We start from the raw sequence: 21,558 nt of genomic DNA, 5'->3' as shown, positions 1-21,558 counted from the left end.
CTAGTTTATATGACAGCTATACATGAATATATGACAACTTTATTCTGCTTCTTTTTGTAGAGTAGTATGCTTCTGCTTATGTGAGTTCTAAAGAAATCCCTGCAACTTTCTGAGTGTAGTAAGCTGTAATTTGTGAGCAAATTTTACAGCATTCTGTTTATAGGAAAATCACTACATGAAAAAACATCTTTGTTTATTGGGGGAATGCAGTAAAGCACAGTTTCAAAGCACAGTTAACATTAATTAAACCACCATAAACCAAACATAAAACTATATTAGTTTGTATCAAAACAAATATGAATATCTTTGTTATAAATCAATTTGATAAATAAAAAACAACATGTAGTAAAGAATAAGAAATAAACATGCTGTACTGTAAATATGAAATTAATTATGCATATACAAGTATTGTTTCAGAAAATTATCACAGTAGAATTTTATAGTGTGTTAACTGCCTGTGTGTGTTTCTCACATACTCTTATGTGGGTTCACACATGCAGAGAACCAGTAGAACGGAGGCTTTAAGGATGAGTTTTAATTCATATTACCTGAACTCCCTCAGTAACAAGCAGGAAGACAAAGGACAGTTGCCAAGAGCTGTTCAGTCTATCTATCTTTGAATAAATCTCTGCACATGCCTTTGTTTTTGACAATTCTAGAAACTGTTAGAATTGCTTTGACGTTTTTCTAGGAGAATGAATTTTGCACTTATTCTGTATCACCTGTGTGATTTTTATTGGGCAAGCTCTATTTTTATGGGTCCTCTCAACATATCTCAAAAAAAACCCGAACCAAACAAATAATAAAAAAAAAACCAAAATATTCTTAATATAAATAAATATATAAATGTATACCAGTGTTTATCTGCTGTTTTAGGGAAGCTGGATTTCTAGCATGAGTTGCTTCTATTTGTCTGGATCAGAATGTGATCAGTTCCATGCAGCTTGTCTTTTTTTTGTGAATTACTTGAGGCTATCAGTTATGAGGATCTTAGTTTTCAAAAAATTGCAAAAGATGACAGATGCAGATGAAACTTAAAGTAATCTCATTTTAAGGCTGTTTCTAATACTTGATTTGCAAGAGACATTTGCTTTATTAAAAAAAATGCAAATAATAATTAAAAAAAGAAAAAATCAAACTGACAAAACCTTAAGAGTAGGTGACACTGAATTAATCTCAGAGAGTAGTATTCAACTACCATAACACAGATGCTATCGAGACATACTTCTTCCAGACATATTTACAAAAGTTCTGGCACATCCAATGAGTTATTTGCTGTATTTGCCAGATGTATCCATCTAGTAGGTTGAACTCTGAGATTCTAGACTCTCTGGGAGAGCAGTAGGTGACTACTTTCAGGCCACTGAATTTCACTCTTCTCCCCAAAATTAACTCTCTACAGCTTAGCTTTTAAGCAGTAATATAATTAAACTTAAAATTCGGCAGTGGTGATTTGTTAAAACAAAATTACAATAATAAAAACAGAATCACATAACTAATCCTCTGGTTAGGAGTTTTAAGGGAGAACACTGGAACTTCATGTGAGCTAGACATGAACCTTTGAAGCTGAGTATACATTTTTAAAAAATAAAAAACCTCCATATTTTGCAGTTTCTACAATAAATGTAAGCTACTCCTCGACACGTAAAGTGTGGATATAGCAATATCTTACTGTCTGAACACATTGCAGTTTCTGAGTGATGACTGCCAGAAGATCAAGATAGTAAGAGATTTGTGTTTAAAAAGCTAGCATCTTTTGGTCTTAAAACCTGCCCCAAACTTGCACCATAAAACTGTTTTAAGAATGAGGCTTTAGTCTCTTATCTGTCTAAACTGAAATCTAGTAGTGTAACCTAGATAATCTGTTGCTTATACAAAACATAAAAACAAGATTATCCTATATTAAAATGAAAGGTAATTAAAATCAGAATAAAACTTGTATTAATACAATGTTTGAATTTAAAATGCGTAAGTTGCTCTTTTTGATGTAGAAAATGTGTTAGGGGTCTAGAAGAGGATAAAAAATTAGCTGTTTTTACACTCTCGTAAAATTAAATATAACTACAACCTTTCACTTCTATTGTGTTTCATTAAAGGGGGAAAAAAATAGGACTTTTATCTGTTATCTTGAGAAATCATTGTTTTTAGAAAAACTACTAATTTTGATGAACAAATCCATCACTGTATCTCGAAGATGAAATGGAGAGTTCAGATAAGAGTTTCAAAGGTATTCTCTCTCAGCTTACAGAAAGCCTATTAGATAAACCTACATTACATGTTCTCTAGCTTGGATCACAATTTTACCACAGAAACAAAATTCCCTGCCTCCAGTCATTGAAGCTTTAGCTTCTTATCTTGCAAGAACACCAGCCTAAATTACAAGGGTTGTACATGTGGTTTATTTTTCTTCGACTTATTTTGCCTTGTAATGTTAGATCTTAAGCCACAATAGAAAGTGGCAGTCTTTGCCCGTGATGGTACACTAAAAGATCTTTCTTGTCATGCCTCTGCAAAAATTGAAATATTGCAATAGAAAATTTACTCTCTATATATATATATATCAATTCATCAATTAGCATCAATGAGGCCCTCTAGGCTTCTTAAGTAAACAAGGATACTCTACAGTCTGTAGGATGTACTTTCTATATTTTACAATTCACTATAATTTCTTCTAGAAATTCTGTTTTCTTATTGATATTTCAGCTATCCAAAAGGAAAGAGTTAATGTCTATGTGATTTTACTTGACATGACACAGTGTCAGTGGATTATTGCCTTCCCTCCTGTGGAAAATATAATTGGGTAATTATTAAGAAGGAGTAAGTCAAATGCAGTGCAAAAAAGAGCATGAAGCATTCAGTGTGTCTATGCTTCAGATCAAGTGTCTCTGAACAACATTTTCTATCCAGTCTCTCTGATAACATTTCTAAAGGCTGAATTAAACATCTCTGTTTTTATCAGTGAAGTGTATCACTATTCCTGAGATGTATCATATTGAAACAGACCCTCTTGTGCCTCATTAAACATTTTTGCTTGTTTACTTTGAGATCCTGATATAATCTGTTCTCTGCATGAAATGGTCATAAATTATCAGTTTCTGAGCCTCTTGACTTTCATATGCATTAATTTTCTTTTTACTGACGCTTATGATACTAATTGAATGGCTTTGGAAATATGAATCTGTAGCAAAAATCTGAATATCTTTAGAGTTTAGAAGAGAAGTAGTATGTAAAAGTTATCAAGAAGCTTTGTTATGTAGTTATATTTCTTGATTTGTATGGAATTGATATTGTACATTTCATTTATTCAGGGAGCAATGATCAATTTCTGCTTGTATGCCATACTGATATACATAATTTAACTTGCTAGTATGTTTCAGTACTGGTAGAACTTATGGAATAAGTGGGCTTAAGAAATCTGAGCAAGATCTGGAGAGGAGCTCTGCAGAGAGGGACCTGGATGTCCTGGTGGGTGACAGGTTGGCCATAAGCCAGCACTGTGCCCTGATGGCCAAAAAGGCCAATGGCATTCTGGGGGGCATTAAAAAGAGAGTGTCCAACAGGTTAAGGGAGGTGATTCTCGCCTTCTTCTCTGCCCTGGTAATGCCTCATCTGGAGTACTGTGTCCAGTTCTGGTCTCTCCAGTACAGAAAAGACAGGGATCTCTTGGAAAGAGTCCAGTGGAGGGCCACAAAGATGGTGAAGGGCCTGGAGCATCTTCCCTATGAAGTAAAACTAAATGAACTGTTTCACCTTGAGAAAAGAAAGCTGAGAGGGGACCTGATCCATGACTATAAATATCTGAGGTGTGGGGACAGAGTAATGAGGCCAGACTTTTCAGCGGTGTGTGGAGACAGGACAAGGGGAAATGGCCAGAAACTGGAGCATAGGAAGTTCCGCATGAATGCGCGCAAGAACTTCATTAAGGTGAGGGTGATGAAGGACTGGAACAGGCTGCCCAGGGGGGTTGTGGAGTCTCCTTTTCTGGAGATGCTCAAGACCTGCCTGGACACCTACCTGTGCGATCTGGTGTAGGGAACCTGTTTTGGCAGGGGAGTTAGACTTGATAATCTTTGGAGGTCCTTTCCAACTCCTATGATTCTGTGATTCTGTGATATTTTTAAACTTTACACATATATTCATTCAGTCTAGGAGCAGATGCATCCTACTAGCTTTTGAAAGTTAGGATTTGTTTCATTTTATTTAACTTTCTCATGTCCACAGTAGCACTCAACAGTCTTCCTACAGATTCCATTGCTTTTTGTTACTTTGAATTGTCAACAGCAACAGCTATTACTTGAGTACTTTTTTTTTTCATAGTATTTGCTTGTTTCTGTACTCACTCCACCCCCCCCCACCCCCCACCTCCCTTTTATTTTCTTACTGTAGTTGAAAATTACAAAAACAAATCATTAAATCATTGAGAAACTGTGGAAATGCTAGCACTATGCAATCCAAGCTGTTTGTACATTGGAGACAGCAATAGTAAAGATTTTCTAAATAATATTCATAACAGTCTTCAGAAAATCACTTCTAAGCATTTAAATCATAATTCTGTACCAGCATATACCATATTTTAAGCAGAATAGTGATATTTGTGGCAAAAGTGATTTTGGTGAGATTGCTAAGATGAAAATGTAATGACTTATTTCCTAAGAAACGCTCTAATTTAAACATTCTTGGAAACAGAATTATTGAAGTGAGTCATCGTAACATTTAAAAGTCAAAAGTGTTTATTTGTCACATTTAAAACTTCTTCCTAAGTGTGATTTTGAAGATTGATTTTAAATACTTTAATGTTTGTTTTATGTTTTCTTCCTTTTTTACTGCATTTCTGCAGTAGTTATTTGAAACTGTCAGAAACCATTTTGAAAGGAGATTAAATATTTCAAGCAGTATTTAGGAAAGGTTATCTTTTATTAACATCAGAGACTAACAGAAGCAGTGAACTGTTCCAATTAAGGTATTATAACATGGCAGAAAAATTCCATGCAACAAATGAAAATATGAAAATAATTTCATAAAATATACTAATTACTGAGAAAGTAAAAGCAACTTACAGTGCCATGTCCAGAAGAAGACAATTATTTCATAACTCCTATATACAGCCGTTAGAAAACAGCTATGTTGTTCCAGTCCCTGCTATACAAGCAGAGACACCACAGGTGCCCTTTATTTTTTCAGGGAGCACTTGGAGAGCTTTAATTTTTCCATTAAAAATATTTTTCATTGATTCTTCAGAGATTATCACCTATGCATAGCAAAAATATTTCCCACAGTCAAAACAAAAAGGAGAATTAAAGTACTTCACTAAATATAAGCAATATGGGTACTTCATTCAGACAGCTGTAGCATCTTTCTCCACAAGAATATTTAAACACTATTTAATTAACCAAACAATCTGCAGTATATATTTTAATGGTTCTTAATAATCAGTTAAGAGAGAGAACCTTTTGATCATGGTGAAAAGTATAGTTCTTGTCATCCATAGAATACTATTTGGGGTACTGTTATATGCATGTGTATATTAACAGCCTAAGTATGTCACTATTCTTGTCTTTTTTTTTTTTTCCAACTTCATTAATATATTGTTTCAAGTTTCTGAGGCATTCTATTTGTGAAAATCTTGAGAAAAGGAAGAATAGCAGGAAAATGCAGTTTTTGAACTTCCTTAAATATGTACAAACTTCTGAACGTTTAGACATTAAGCATTAAAAAGGAAATACAAAGTGGAATTCAAAAACAGAATGTTGCATATTTTGAAAATTATACTAACACTTTTTTAATGTAACGAGTTAAATTTGTAATTTAATAATAAATATAAATATAAATATATAATAAATAATAACTAGTAATTTAATACTAGATAATTCTCTTTTGCTGAATTTTAAAGTGCTCATTTTAGTGTTTATAGATTTTGGGCAATCTGGATAATTGGGAACTGACTCTTAAGGTGCTGCTGACATGCCACATACTTGATGCTGAAGGTGTATTAGGAATTATTTGATCAGAAAGTGCCAGCAGAAAACAGTCTGACTATATAAAAGTAGTTCAGTGAGTGCACTACTACTGTGAAATGAAATTTAGGATCAAATAGGAAAGCACATTTGAAACTAGTGACTTAGACTGTAATGGGAAAGAAACCTGAGACCTGAACCTGTCCATCTCTTTTATTTAAGCATTTCCTACATGGCAATCATTGAATAAAAGTCAAATGATCTACAAATTGTGGACTGAGCGTCACTCTTAGCAGAGTAACCACATGGTAACTTATTCTAACTTTCTGGATTCTGTAGACTGAAAATTTTTGTACACTTTTCTTCAATAAAAGATGCATATAATGATATATGCTTATAGTCTGATAGTTGGGGCATTACACTGAATATTGAAAGACATTGACTTAGAGTTTGGAAAAAATTGAACCTTTGTTTTTTGTTATACTTTAGAATCTTGTTTATTTGATAAATGTTAATCACTAAACCACCACAAGTAAAATGGAAGAGCCATCAAGTGCAGTGCATCTACATGCATATTGGACTTTAATGTCCATGAATGAAAAGTCTTTTGATTTTAGTGGACTTTTGTTTCACCTTTAGATGCCAAAGGATCTTAGCATGAGCTTCATATATCAGCATATTTCTTTACATGGTTGGTTTCCTATAGCTTCTGGAAGACTTGGTAGTTTTCAAAGGAACTGTCATGTGATTTCTGGTAAGTGCTGGTACTGTTGGCTCTGTGAAATGGTTTGAAGAAATTAGGTTTGCTTCTTCTCTAAGTCCTTCTTGAAAAATTATTATTCTAAGATCAGACTCTGTATCCCTCCTTCATTCCTGAACTATTGGTAGTCTGAATTCTCAAATGTAATACAGGACAAAAATCAGTGTTTGAGAAAATGAAGGAATAACAGTTTAACAGATACTATGAAAAAACCAATCAGAGAGTGTAGTATTGTTATCTATGGTCTACATGTGGACTTTGGGGAGCTGGTTTTGCCAATGCTTTTTATGGCTTTTTAGAATCAAATGAAATGATCTGTGGTATGCAAATGTTGTGATTAATATCTCTAAGCCAGAAAGAGCGAACATTGGAACTGTTCTTTGCATATCCTATCAACTATCAATAGGTCTTCTGCAATTAGTCTATTTTGAAGTATTTCTGAAAAATCTAAGCATTTTACTATGTATGCATGTTGTCTTCCTTAAATTTTGGAGGAAAAATGTTTTCTGCATGAAGACTGTAAAGGTTTTTATCTGGGTTTTGTCTGTTATTTGTTTGTTTTTAGAAGAGTGCACGCTGCATTCATAGATGTCTGTACCAGTGGAGGTGACCCACAGTCACTTCTGCCACTGATGAAAAGCACTACCCAGCACCTCACTGTGTTCACATTCACCACATTCAGCAAGTGAATGCCAATGAGGACAATGTTTTCTGTATGGAGGAATTCGATTACACCCCTTTTCTTCATATTCACTTCCATGTCAGTCATCATTTTTCAGATTGCCCCTTTGCTGCCATCCATCTCACGGAAACAAAATGTGACAGAGTTTTGGTGGGAAGGTTCTACTTCTACTGCCATACCAACAATATCTGCTTCTGTTATTGCAGCTACTATAATAAAATAGGTGTTACTTTCAGGACACTGCTCATACACTGATTTATGGAAAAGACTGTAAATGAGAAAATTTTCTATGTGCTTTTAATTTATGGCATGAAAGTAATTTTAAAAAATTCTGTTCCTGAGTGAAAAAAACCTACCTCAGATGTACTTTTATTCTGCATTTATGGGAAGAACATATCAAAGCAGACAATCTTTATGAAGGTTTTGGAACCCTATCTGTAGCTGTTCAATCCATAACAGGATCTGAGACAGAATTGCCAGTACAGACTTGATTACAGCAGCCTTAATTGCTGCACACTTGATTCCAGAGAAGATTCCTTCAGCCAGAGACCCTGATCAATTAATTCAGCACAGCAGCTGCCATGCCCCCAGCTTTCAGTATCATCCACACTGTCAGTGATGTGCCACCAAATCATTCAGAGTCTGTTCTTGAGGACTTCTGGTAAGCTGTCCTCATGGACAAGGTACAGAGCAGAGTTGGAAGATCCTTAAGGAAACTTTTTTCAGGGTGCAAGAGCTCTCCATCCTCAGGTGTAGCAAGTCAGGAAAGAAAGGCAAGAGTTTGGCATGGCTGAACTGGGACCTCCTGATGAAACTGAAGAGCAAGAAGAAAATGCAAGACACTGTAAACAGGGGTGGGTGCTGTGAGAAGAGTATAAGGAAGATGTGAGGCTGTGTAGGGATGGGGTCAGGAAGTGCAAGGTGCAGCTTGAACTGAATGTGGCTAGGGATGCCACAGAGAACAAGAAAAGCTTCTACAGGTACCTCAACCAGAAGAGGAGAGTCCAGGAGGGCATATTGTCCCTAGTGAGCAGTAGAGGCAGGCTGGTGGCGACAGACAAGGAGAAGGAGGCTGAGATATTTGACAATTTTTTTTGCGTCAGTTTCCCCTGATAACAGATCACAGACTATAATGTAAAAGTTATAGCTGTTAAAACAGATATTTATCAAGATGTTTTGATATTAAGAAAAGAAACTTCATCTTATATCCTCAAGTTAAAACATGAATTATAATTACAGCTGTTTCCATAACTTCATTGATGTCAACAATGTTGTACTAGAATGAGTTCAGGTTTAAATTTTTCTTTTCTGTTTTCATATATGTAAACTATCCTAGTAAATTCATGATGCCAAACCAGCAAAACTTTACGACTCTGTACATAGCTGATACACTTTCAGCAATATGGATTCAGAAAATTAACTTGTCAACAAGCTTCATTTCAATTAATTTGACAGAGTATGACCTGAGGTAGAGTGGTCTTCTGTTGTATATTTAAATGTTTAATTTTTCAGAAGAAACAGACTATATAATAGCCTGTAGCAACAGTAATTAAATAGTGTTCATTTCTATTGAAACAAACTTGGGAGTGTGGTAGAAACAAAGGATATCAGCCATATTTGATATTTTATTTTGTTATAGTTTTGCTCTATACATTTATTAGTCATTTTTTGCAATCTTTGCTAAAATGTGTCCAGATTGATGTATTTTTTCCTCTGGCCTTTTCTATTTGAGCAAAATGATTTGAAAGTCAGAAAACCAATATGGTTTGTAAACTGAACTGAAAATGTCAGTCACTGTTTGATTGCTTTATTTTTTTTTAAATTTATTTTTATTTATTTATTTTTTAATTTTGTAAAGATTTTAAAGAATAATTTTAGACTTACTTTTTCCCTTAAAGATAATTATACATATGTTACTCATACTAATTTTGACACTATGTAGTTTGTCCTTTTTAATAAAATGTTACTATCTTTTTTTGTTTGTTTGTTTTGTTTCAAAAAATTTACTACTTAAACCTATTTATTATTATTTATTTATATTTACAACTAATTTTGTTTATTTATTTATTTATTTTTCCCAAGCTGTTAGGCAGCGATAGGCATTGGCTTGGCTGATTCTCCACATATCAATGGCAAGATTTATGACTCTCCTGTCTGCTTATCTGAGAACATGCAATGCATTCCTCAGTTTGACTGCTAATAAGGCTAACCTGAATACGAAGTCCATTAGAAATAGAAGAGAAAGCCTTCTTGGGTGGGAACAGCATGACTCAGTATAATATTCCAGGCAACAAATTGGACCTGAGGAAATGGCTGCAAGTTGTACCAGAGGAGGTTTAGATTACACATAAGGAAAAGTTTTTTATGTCAGAGACCAGTCAGGCACTGGCATGGTCTGCCCAGGGGGGTGGTGGAGTCGCCATCTCTGGTAGTGCTCAGGAGGCATCTGCATGAGGAGCTATGAGATATGGTTTAGTGGCTTATGGTAGCAATGTTTATGGGTAAACTGATTAAAAACTGTGCTACCCTGAATGCAGTAACAAGGTGGTCAAAGTTAGCAGCTACTAGTTAGTCTGGGAGAGTTTGGCATTCTCAGTTATTTTGTGTATTGGTGGGATGTGGTGCATTTTAAGAACCTGATGATTCAATGCGCTTAGTGTGAAGTTTAAGACTGAACCTACCTCTTTCAGCATTCAAAGTATTGAATCATGGGATATTACTTCCTTACTGCTTCAGCAGACATACAGAAATAGCCTAAAACTGAAATGAAAGTTTGACATTGTGAAAGTTAGAAACTGTTGGAAAACAAGTATATGACATAATTATATTCTAAGGTTATTTTTAATTCAGCATCCATCTAGCATAAAATGTTAAATAGTAGTAACCAGAAGCTATATTTTCCTTCCTCCCAGAAAAACACTCTAATCATAGCACAACAGAAACAGATTGTCCTTTCTAACTGTTTTCCTTAGGAATGGAAATTTACTTTGATGAAGACAGACCATGTGCTGCCACCTTTGAGGGGATGCATTTATCATGAAGACAGAGAATGTGTGAATGAGAGAAGAAAATACTGAGTGGAGCACATGGGAAATTATACATAATGTTGCTACTCGCTGGAGTTAGGGACTTTGGCATTTTCATAAAATTGTCTTTTTATGTGATAGACTATCATTCCCATTAGGAATTAAATGAATATGGGAGGTAAAAATCCATCTTTATTTTAGATATCCTGGCTGCATCTTTGATAAGTTATTCCCCATCTCAAGACCTTGACATGACAAGAATGAAAAATGCAAGAATAAAGAAGGAAGATTGTATCGAGTTTCGGGCAAATATAAATTAAAGAAGAACTTTTTCCAGTGGAGGGGAAAAAACAAAACAAACTGACAAAACAAACAAACAAACAAACAAAAGTATAAAACTTGTATTTTATGGCTCTGTCTTGCTGAAGTGCCATATGCTTTTTGCTGCCGGGCACCTTGTAGTGGCAGGGACCGCAGCCATTCTCTGGTCCAGTCCCAGCTCAAGCTCTTGTCTTCTGAGTGTATGTCATAGCTTTGCATAGGTAAATCTGATTCCCCTTGGAGATGGACACCCCTGCCTCCATGGTGCTAGTTCCAGAGCTGCAGGGAAAAGTTTCTCCATGGCAGCTGTGGCATATGGGCAAGCCCATTGCTCAAGGACGTTATGGTTCAGACCAAAGTCCGCCCAGTCCAAGTGGTTGTGGTTGCTAGCAACCTGTGTCAGGTGCCCTGGGAAGAGCAAAGAAACAAGTCTTCCAAGATGCATGCCCAGCAGTGCCTAGTTTAGCTGTTGGAGTAAGGCAGAAGGTACTCTAGCTTCTCAGCTACAGCCACAGAATGTGAAAGAGGTAGCAAATATCATGAGGCTAGCAAAAATTCAGGTAGGAATCCTGGGGTCCCTTTTCTAAGTGGAACATTTTGAGTTACAGAGTGGATGGCAATGCTCATGAATCAAGTGTGGCCTCATGCTTCTCATAGGGATTAGAAACTAAGCAATTAAGAAGGACTGTAGCCATCTACAATACTGTATGTCCTGTTTTGTTGAGAGCTGAGATAGTTGGATTTGTTTTTGAAGGTCCTTTCCATCATAAATGATTCTATGATTCTAGAGTAAAAATTGCAAAGAGAAGAAAGGTACTTTGTATTGCGTATTTCTTTTTATGAATCCTTTGTTGCTTAGGATATAATATTTTTTTATAGTGTGGTATTATTTATTCAAAATTTTATTGAATAAATGTTTTTCAGATGTCTCTAGGAAAATCTTTTAGCTTTTTGCAACTTTTTTTTTTTTTTTTAAATTTTAACATACAATCTTTCTATTTATAATAGTTACTCTTAAAATATTTAGATACTGTAAGCCTTAAACAGCACAAAATCTTGTCTATTAGATTACATACTCCTGAATATTTTATTAAATTCTAAAATCAGGAGATTGCTTTCATGTTGATATTACTGTTTAAATAAATGTGGTTAATTTCTCAGTTTTAAAGTGTACTAAGTCCATATTTGCCTTTCCATTTTAGCTTCACAATACTGTTAGTATTGGCTACCTATTACATATATTCTTATATGCTCAATTGGGTGAATAATTCCTTGATATATCTGGATTATTCTCAAGTGTTTGCCTCTCCTATAAATGCTAGTTTTAAAATAGTTATTTGACAAGTCTCATTTCAGTGGTTAATACTTGTTCAGCATCTGCCCCTAGAGCTCTCACTAGGAATTTAAGGGCTCCCATGCTGGAAAAAAATAACACCTGTTGTCCATATTCTGTTGTGAAACAGGCTGGAAGAATCAAAATGTTTGTAAATCCAAAAGTCCATTTTGTGTTTAATAATATATGTGAGGGAAGCAGTTAATAACTAAATACACATTATTTCTGCTTTAGAAATGATTTGTCTAGTTGGATGCTCAACAAGACTTTTTCCAAATTGAGGTTGTTTGCTAAGTTTGGTTTTAGTTCCTATGCTCTTTGATACTGAGAGTTTCTTTCTGAGGGACAAAAGTAAGAATTTTTTAGATAATATAAAGCCAGATAACAACATTACCCCCAAAATTACAGTGTACATGCTAGGAGAACATGAATGAAAAACTTTTCTGTGATGTAATACCTTGCTTGTCCTAGTTGCTCTTATTCACAGGTACTGTTAACAGAAGAAAAGAAAAGGCCATAGGGAAGCTGACCTTTATTTTTTATTTTATTTTATTTTATTTTATTTTATTTTATTTTATTTTATTTTATTTTATTTTATTTTATTTTATTTATTTTATTTATTTATTGAGGCATTCCGTGCCTTGGGAAGAACATACTTTTAGATCACTTTTTGTTGACACCATATTCTTTGCCTTTCCAGAGCAAAGAATAAATTGTTATCCCAACATATATGTTAATTCATATTGCGAGAATGGTGATGTCTTATTGCAAGATGAGAAGGACTGATGTGCAATATCGTTCAGCAATCTTGCTTGGTTCATTTAAGATTAAGGCCATTCTAGAAACTGCCTGTCTTCTAAGGTAGATTGTACTCTGACAATGCATTTGGGAATGCATTCAACATGAGATCCAGCTTTGTGCAGACTATAGTTAATTCCTCTATTTGTTGAGAGTAAGATTAGCATGTACACCGAGGTCAGTGCAGTTGAGTACAATCTGAACCTCTCCTCAGCATGTTAATTTGTTCAGGCATGCAGTCATTCTAAAATGTGCATAAACCTTCTTGACAGAATCTGAAGCATCCTGCTAATATTCTCCTTCACAAACTGCAATTCCAAGAGAAATTTCCACTTCAAGATAGCTACATAATGAATAGACTCCAGAAATCTTGCCCTGCATGCACCTATGATCTGAAAGTGTGAATTTGATCTTTTCAGGTTTGAGTACATATAATAATAATTACATGTTCTTACATGTTCCCTACAGTTTGTTCTTCTAAATAATGTGATTATTTTATACTGTTATAGTTTTTTATTCATATTAGTGAAGAGAATGTCTTTAAAATAAAAACAACGACAATTAAAAAAACCCAAACCAAGAAAAAACACCCAACATAGTTTCTTTAAGGTAAGTCTGATTAAAATATAATGCTTTTGGGTTATAATTTGCCCCAAATCTCACTGAAATAATGAGATATTTTTTACTAACTGCACTATATCAGGTTTATTAGGTTAAAAATATTCTATATCCTATATATAGGCTGAAGGAATTTTTTTTCCAAAATGATAATAAAATTGTTCTTGTATGCCATTTTGGCTTACTAGTGTTTTTTGTTTTTCCATTCTTTCTTTTTTTCTTTCTCTCCCTCACCACCAGGAGGTATTTTTGAGTGTGTGGAATCTGGTCCAATGGGAGCAGAAGAATTAGCCTTCAGATTTGCTGTCAACACAATCAACAGAAACAGAACTCTTCTGCCAAACACTACATTAACATACGACACCCAAAAGATAAATCTCTATGACAGTTTTGAAGCATCCAAAAAAGGTAACCTTTTGCATATTTAATTTCTTTAATCAGCAGCTAAGACTCACCTGCTTTACCTACCTGAAAAAAATGTCTGTCTGTAAAGATATTCAATGACATTGATATTAGCCACAACCTTGTACAAAGAAATGTTTTAAAGACTGCCCCTTGAAAGCTGTAATGGTAACTGTTCTAATATTATGTTATTTAAACTATGTTGCCACTACCCTGTTCAAAAACTGTTTCTTTAAAAGTTTAAAATCTGAAATATTTATTTTTTTTCTTGAGTTTTGTGATGAGGGTGTTTTTGAGATTTGGCCTTCTGGTGTCAGAAAACACTACCTTGATCCATTTTTTTTTTTTTTTTTTTTTTCTTCTGGAAAAGGCCAAGTGTTCCCTACTTGCAATGATCTTGGAAAAGGCTGAGACTTCAGTGATATAGTCAAGACTATATACCATCGAACATATTCAGACTGACTTATTTCAGAACTGCTGGTTGTGCAACAGAACCTGCTGTTGCACAGATAGTCCTGCAAGGGCTGCACAAGCTGTAATGTTTCAGTGACTTCCTCACCCTTGTAGGAGTTATCCGTGGGTTATGCTTTCCCCAAACATGAAATACTTCTCTATGAAGAAGTTAACATTTTATGGTTGAGAATATGATTTAATTCAGTTGACATTACCTGTCAAACTTAATGAGTTAAATAAAATTACCTTAATTTTAATACAATTTTAATACAGAAGCAGTTTCCAGCATCATTGGAGGAAAGCCTGCAAATCCCTCTCCTTCATTAAGGCTGCTCAAAATCGGAATGTGAATTTTTTAAGTCTTCATGGCTAAAATCTCATTCTCAGATATTTACCAAGGCTCCAATTCAGTTTTAGGTATTCTTTCATGTTAGGAGCATCTTCAGAAATATCTTTAACATATACATCTCTCACATAGTTAATCAGGCATGTGTTGCAAAAGAGAGCAAGTAGTTGTAGTTTTGCTCATCTGATATGAACAAAGTGTATAACTAAGCTTGAAAATTAAGTCTTTGCATAAGTATGTTGCTAGGAGATGAATGTAAAAGCATCAGTTCAGATGATTTTCTTCAAGATTATAAAATATTATGAACACTTCTTCCTAAATTTTCTGATCTTTGATTCTCACAAACAATTCAAGTTATGAGCTATTGCTTTACATTCTGGTCTCCAATACTGTGATGCCACGTGGAAGTTATACTGTATCACTGTCTTACTGTAGCCAGTAAGTCCTATATGTCCTTTTTTGATTGAAAACCCAAAACTTCATGAGAGAATTTAAATTAAATTTTTACATGGTAGTACACATTATTTAATGGTAGATTTTTTTATAAATTGCAATGCAAATTCCGTATGAATGTTTATGCAAATGATTCATATGAATACTTAACAAGAAAAGGTAAACATGTATTTCTTATGAGAGGTTCAGACCTTAAATCCTCCGAGAGATCTGGTCCCCAACATTTCTCTCTAACTGAAAAAAAATACACAAGAAGAGAGTTTTGTTGCTACGTAAAATGAAAACTTCTGATGCTACATTAGAAATGCTGGCTAGGGAAATTCTGTTATGTCAGGATGAATGTGTATGGAGTACATTTTTATAATGGAATACAATAATGATTACAAATCAATTTAGAGCTGATAAATACTTTTACCTTTTATTTGCAATATGTTGAGTTTATCTTGCTAATCTGTTTGTTTCTCAAATTAACTATTTCAGTATATGGCTGTTGATGCTTGGTATCAGAATAGACAATATCTCTGTATGGAAACAAACATATTAATTTTATTATACTTTGATCTTCATATACTTCAATTTTCATATACTTCAGTATATGAAAAATATTATGGACTAAACATTTATGCCTAGCAAAATGATTCATTTGCAGCAGAAATTGAGAAAGGATGTATGCTATCTCTTTAATGAAGGTTTTTTGGACTGTTATTCTGATGAGATAAAGAATGTCCTGGGCGGCTATTCTTTCCATCTCAGCCAATAGAATGAATCCTTCATTCTGGCCCCATCTTTCTCTGCTCCTCCTCATCTTCCAGCTTTAACTACTTCCTGATTCTAATGCATTCTGCCATGTGAAATTTAATTGAATAGTTTGTCTTCATCCCTGAAAGAAGTAGGAAAAAGTGAAGAAATCTGTTCTAAATTTTTAATTTTTTAAAGTATCTTCAGAATTGACAACTCCACTTCTAGACCTTACTTAGGGGTTGCTTGGAGATTGCAAGCTAGCCTTAATATTGCTATCTCTTGATAGAATAGCTGACATTAGAATGACAAAATGTTATCGATTGGATATATTTATCTTTCTTGTTTGCATCTTGCAAATCTTTACTAGTCAGGCTGTATGAAAATCTGTGTAATCTTTCAATACTCATAGCTTTTTGCTTCATCAGTTCACAGTACAGCCGACTGTATGGATGCTGACAGGTACTTTAGTTCAGAATAAAAGGCTAAAGGTTAATATAAAAAGGTTCATTTTCTTATGATGACTCCAAAGCAGAGTTTTAACAATGAGATTGAAGCATTTGACTCATTTTGTGGTTCATGATTATGTCCATTAGTGAGCAGGCAGGTGCTGCATTAAAAAAATAGCCTGTTTAGACTTCTTACTAGCACATACTTTATAAGCTGAATACAGGCTAAATATCAATGTGATTTTAAAAGTACTGTACAAAAAAGCAACCTGAAAGCAAGATGATATTTCCAAGACACTGTTTCAGAGAGGAGTAATGTAAATGCAAACAAAATATCCTTCAATGCACTAGAAAAATTAGTATGCATCTGATAGAGTTGTATTAAATCACATGTGAAAGCATTGCATTATTCAAATCAGAGAAACAGAAAAAAAAAAAGCCCATTGAAAAGCCATCTGGTAGCTATTGCTGTTGTTAGTGATCCCATTTACTGACATTTGCATAAAGCTTGTTGATTACTCTTAGGAAGGGCAATATTAGCATAAATGTTTTTTTTATCAGGCTAGTCATTTAGGCCCTAATCCTATGCTTAGTAATGCAGTGGAGATCTTGTGTGTATAAGTTCATTTAAAGCACTAATACTCTGCAAGAATAAAAAGGTGTGCCAGCACAATTTCTGGAATGCACTTGAAAGGCTTGCTGTATTTTAATCATGCTAAAAAAGACAGACAAGACACAATCTAAAAATAAATAAATAAATAATTTCAACTTACTGAGGAAAAACAATGCAGCAAAATGTGTTTCCACTGCTTGCTTCCTCAGTTGTGTGGGACAATGATGGTGATGTAAAAATACTAAGTAATCTAATCTCATATAAATACATTCATATTGGATTGTGGAGGTACTTTCTCTTGCTTCTCTCTACTAAAAAAGATGTTTCCTCAGAAAGGCAGAATCTGTTGAGTTTCAGAACCACGTGCTCATAAAAGTTATGTCTATAGCGGTGATCTGAACAGGAACAAGGCATGGACTGAAGAACTATTCTCTATTGTTGCTTAATTTTCCTAGTTTCTTTTTGCAATGTGCCAACTCATCCTCTGAAAGATAATGTTGGAGCATACCATGGGAAATAAAATAGGTGAGATACTATTGAAGCATGGAATAGATGGGGCCATCCTATATTGGAAAGAGGAACACTAAGTTACTTTTGCTTGGCTGTGTCATGCCAGTGATTCTCAGGGCCAGTTTTATTTTTTAATGTAGCTGTAGTAAGACAGGGTATCTCCAGAATTTAAAAATGAACTCAGACTTTTTTCATTAGCAAATAGAAATTTTAATTTTCTTTTAGGGAAACCATTTGCCATTAAATTTTTCAAGCCAGCTAACATGCTTTTCAGGCATAGAACTGTCAGTTTAAATGAAATTTGTCATTTGCTTTATACTTAACTGGAATCCACTTGACATGCACATTTCCTGAGTAACTAGGATCTCAACAAAAATAGTGTTGATGAATTGAGGAAGAAGTTAAATTTTAAACAGCCTATGTTAGAATACTATCGCATATGGCCCTTTTCCAAATTTAATATGAAAATGAGCATTAATATCTTATCAGCATTTTTCAAAGTATACACATATGCTGGCATTTGTGACTTCCGCTGACATAGAAGTGTTTGTTAAATGTAGCTGAGCACTATTTAGAAGTTAAGCATTGTTTTTCATCAGCTCACAGTGAAATTTAGAAATGTATTCAGAAGTTGAAATCTATGGAAGTGTTAAAGAAGAAAGGAGCTTTCTCAACAGTCAAGTTATATTTCATGGAGAACCTTTTATTTAATATAAATTGTGCAATACCTTCTGGCACACTGCCTTCTTTCCTCTCATTACTGACAGACTTCTGTCTCCCCTTCAGCCTGTGATCAGCTATCCCTTGGGGTAGCTGCCATCTTCGGACCATCCCATAGCTCCTCAGCTAATGCTGTGCAATCCATCTGCAATGCTTTGGGTGTTCCACATATCCAGACCCGCTGGAAACATCAGGTGTCAGACAACAAGGACTCCTTCTATGTCAGTCTCTATCCAGACTTCTCTTCACTCAGCCGTGCCATCCTTGACCTTGTGCAGTTCTTCAAGTGGAAAACAGTTACTGTTGTTTATGATGACAGCACCGGTAAGACTAAACTGTGCAACTATGTGCAGATATAGTTCTATGAATATATATTCATGCATACAAATAGAAGGATGAGGAGTGTCAGTACTGTTACAGCTTTCTTTTAAGAAAGCTTAATTATAAGAAATTCCATTGACAAGGTAGAGTGTAACAAATAATGCAGATTTGTTAGCATAAGTATTCTCATAATTATCCTTCAGTTGCTGAATTCTGTGTGTTTGAGATTGCAAGTGTCAATAAACCAGTCACGCTCTGTCTGCATTTTCCTCAGTATCTTCACAGTTGCTAACAGCTATGTCTTCTGATTTTATTTAAAACTCAGTTTCTGAAGAAAAAGATGATTACTTGAAAGATGTAATAGGATGGCTGGTCAAATAGAACAGCTACATTGTAGTGCTGATCTTGGCATATTAGCTAAGTTAGAAAATTGATGCCATATTTGTTTGGAATTTCAGTAACTGCATTTTCAGATGCAGGAGCCCTGATTTTGGCTCCTAAGAGTTGAAAGCATAGGAAATGTGGAGGCTTGTTTTGTAGATGATTGACTTCATTTAAAAATGAACTCCTGAATTTCCATCAGAAATATCCTAATTTGATACTTTTACTTCATACTCACCCTAAAACTTCTGGTATGCCCTGGCATTGATATTTGGTTTGAGATTTCAAAAAAACCTTGTCTGATTTGCAGCTAGTCTGCTGGAGGTTAGAACTACTGGCTGGTAAGAGGTAATAATTTCTTCAGTGTTTTTTGAACTGACTCTGACAAACTGTTCTAATTGTTCTGTGAAAAAAGAAGTTTATTGATGATGTTGATGATTCAAATAAGAAGTTCATGTAGCTAGTAAATGGTGAGGAAGAAACAGAAGAAAAGTAAGAAAGTATCAATGAAATTTGGAGGCTGTCTTTTTGATGAGGGTAGAGTAATAAAAACAATGCTCAGAGAATGGGGAAAGGTGTAAATATTATGATAAGAAGTAATGCCTTGGTTCTATCTTAGGAACTGAAAAAATTGGTTAGCTGAGTCTGTTCTTTCAGGGAAAAACAGTCTACTTTTCCTGTGAATCTCTGTTTGAATATTACTACACTAACCTTTTTTTGGCTCCAAATAGTATCTAAGTTCTGCTTTCTTCTATGTCTTCCTTTCTCCCTTCATCTTAACTCTCATGAGACTTTTTTCATTTTGTCCATCTGTTGTACAAACTAAAAATTAGAATCAGGCTCTTGAATTTTTTATTTATTTAATTATTTTGTTAGTCTGAAGGCAAGTATTTCTTGCAAGGTATATTCCTTTTAACTAGAATTTCCCATAAAAGATCTAGCAAGAATTAACAAGAGATTGGTTAGTTTTTATTTCTTTTTTTTTTTCCTTAAAGTAATTTATAATCTCTTAGTTAATTAAATACCGCCAAACTGTCCCTGGATACTAATTAAGTCCTTTCAGTTTACAGGTTTGCTACAGTCAATTGTCATTAGGAAAGAAAATGGGAAAAATGACAGCATGTTCATTCGCTGCATGTCCTAATAGTTTTAATTGATTTAATTTTAATTCTTAAAACAGCGAAGTACGTTCTTCAAAATACCAAAATTTCAAGTGCATATTGCAATCTGTCCTAAGAAAAGTAAGGCAGATAGATTCCAAATAAGCTTTTACATCCCAAACAATTCCAAAGCAAAGTATACATGGATGGTTAGATGTTGGGACCTTTAAATTATACTGGCACTTGTATTGGCAACTAATGTTTTATGCAGATCAAGTTGATGTAAACAGGGTTTTGAGATTTTTTCTTAATTAACATTTGTTTTGGTCTTGAGTGAATGAGTATAAACACCAAAAATCTGTTGCATCTGTGAACCGAAGCCAAAATAAAAGCCTGAGAAATGGCTTCAGAAATGAAAATGTTTTATGATGGTCTTCAGTGTTGAATACAGTGCTTTAATTCAAATGAAGGAAAAAGATGCCATTTTGTCGATATTTTTTACAATGGTATATTAGTAGCACTGATTTCTAAATAAAACTATTTCCTTCCTGGGACTAGTATAAAAATTCACATTATCTAATTTCTATATTTCCCACATCTTATTTCTAGATGTGATATATCTTGAGGATGTTTTTTTCCATACTGTCAATTTCCAAGTATTGCAGATTTATATTGAAATGGTGAATATCTTGCAGAAAAAGGGTATGTGGTGATGGAAAGTGGGTAACTTTGCTAAAAGATTAAGGAAAAAAGTTTGTAATGGGTTCAAAGTAAATCTTAGCTCAGGAAGAAAATTTGTTCTAAGTATTATATGTTTGAGAAACTTTAAAGATCAGACACGTAGAAGAACAAGGATACATAGTGAGATGGCTCGAAAAAGGTTGTTCATATCTTTGTTTTCCTGTAAATGAATTGAATAACCCCTAATTTTTGTCAAAGGCTGTTCTTCTTCATAAACACATATATATGTCTGTTCTTAGCAGAATGAGAAAGAAGAAAGAAAATGAGAATGCTGGACTGAACACTTGACATCTAATACAATAACAGTGCAGTTTACCTATGCTCAGGAAATAAGACTTTAATCTTGTTGATATATAATAATAAACCTACAAAATGACATTGGAGGCATACAGTAAAATATATTTAAGGCTTGTAAATTTTATATACAAGGGTAAAGTTTGTACAATAATAGATAATATGCAGAAACAGGGAGAGATGTCTTTAATGAAACTGGGGAGCACAGACCACAGTGATCCACATTACAGTAGGAGACATTTGCAGAGACCAGCAATGCAAATTTCTGTAGATCAAAATCCAAGTAAATTAGTTAAGAAAAGAAAAGAAAATTAGTTAGAGGAATTTTTTCTTACTTTCTTTCTTTAGAACCATGTAACAAAACTAACAAAAGACAAAGGTCTCATCTCAGGATGAAATCCATAATTACTTGTTTATAGGGAAGAGGAGTACAGAGGAACACAGTTCTTACTATATTCTTAGAAAGGTCACAGATTCTTAGAATGTATGCTGAATTTTTTAACATTTAAAATTCTGGATGCATGTGTATGTGAAATTCTTAAATA

General features: G+C 34.2%; 1 protein-coding gene across 5 annotated transcripts in view; it reads left to right on the top strand.

Annotated features, from left to right (window-relative positions):
* Positions 1-21,558, top strand: part of GRIK2 (glutamate ionotropic receptor kainate type subunit 2) — a 343,246-nt gene that overhangs the window by 105,078 nt on the left and 216,610 nt on the right. For all 5 annotated transcript variants that reach the window (XM_015858743.3, XM_015858741.3, XM_032443244.2 and 2 more), the window contains exons 3-4: positions 13,733-13,900; positions 18,243-18,500. In XM_015858743.3, the coding sequence (XP_015714229.1) occupies positions 13,733-13,900; positions 18,243-18,500 (426 nt within the window). The remainder of the gene's footprint in view (positions 1-13,732; positions 13,901-18,242; positions 18,501-21,558) is intronic.

Source organism: Coturnix japonica, chromosome 3 (genome assembly GCF_054131305.1).
Source record: "Coturnix japonica strain WE chromosome 3, WE-NBRP24, whole genome shotgun sequence".
NCBI classification, from domain to species: domain Eukaryota; kingdom Metazoa; phylum Chordata; class Aves; order Galliformes; family Phasianidae; genus Coturnix; species Coturnix japonica.
The sequence above is the reverse complement of the archived record's forward strand: the minus strand, read 5'-3'. Positions and strand labels throughout refer to the sequence as shown.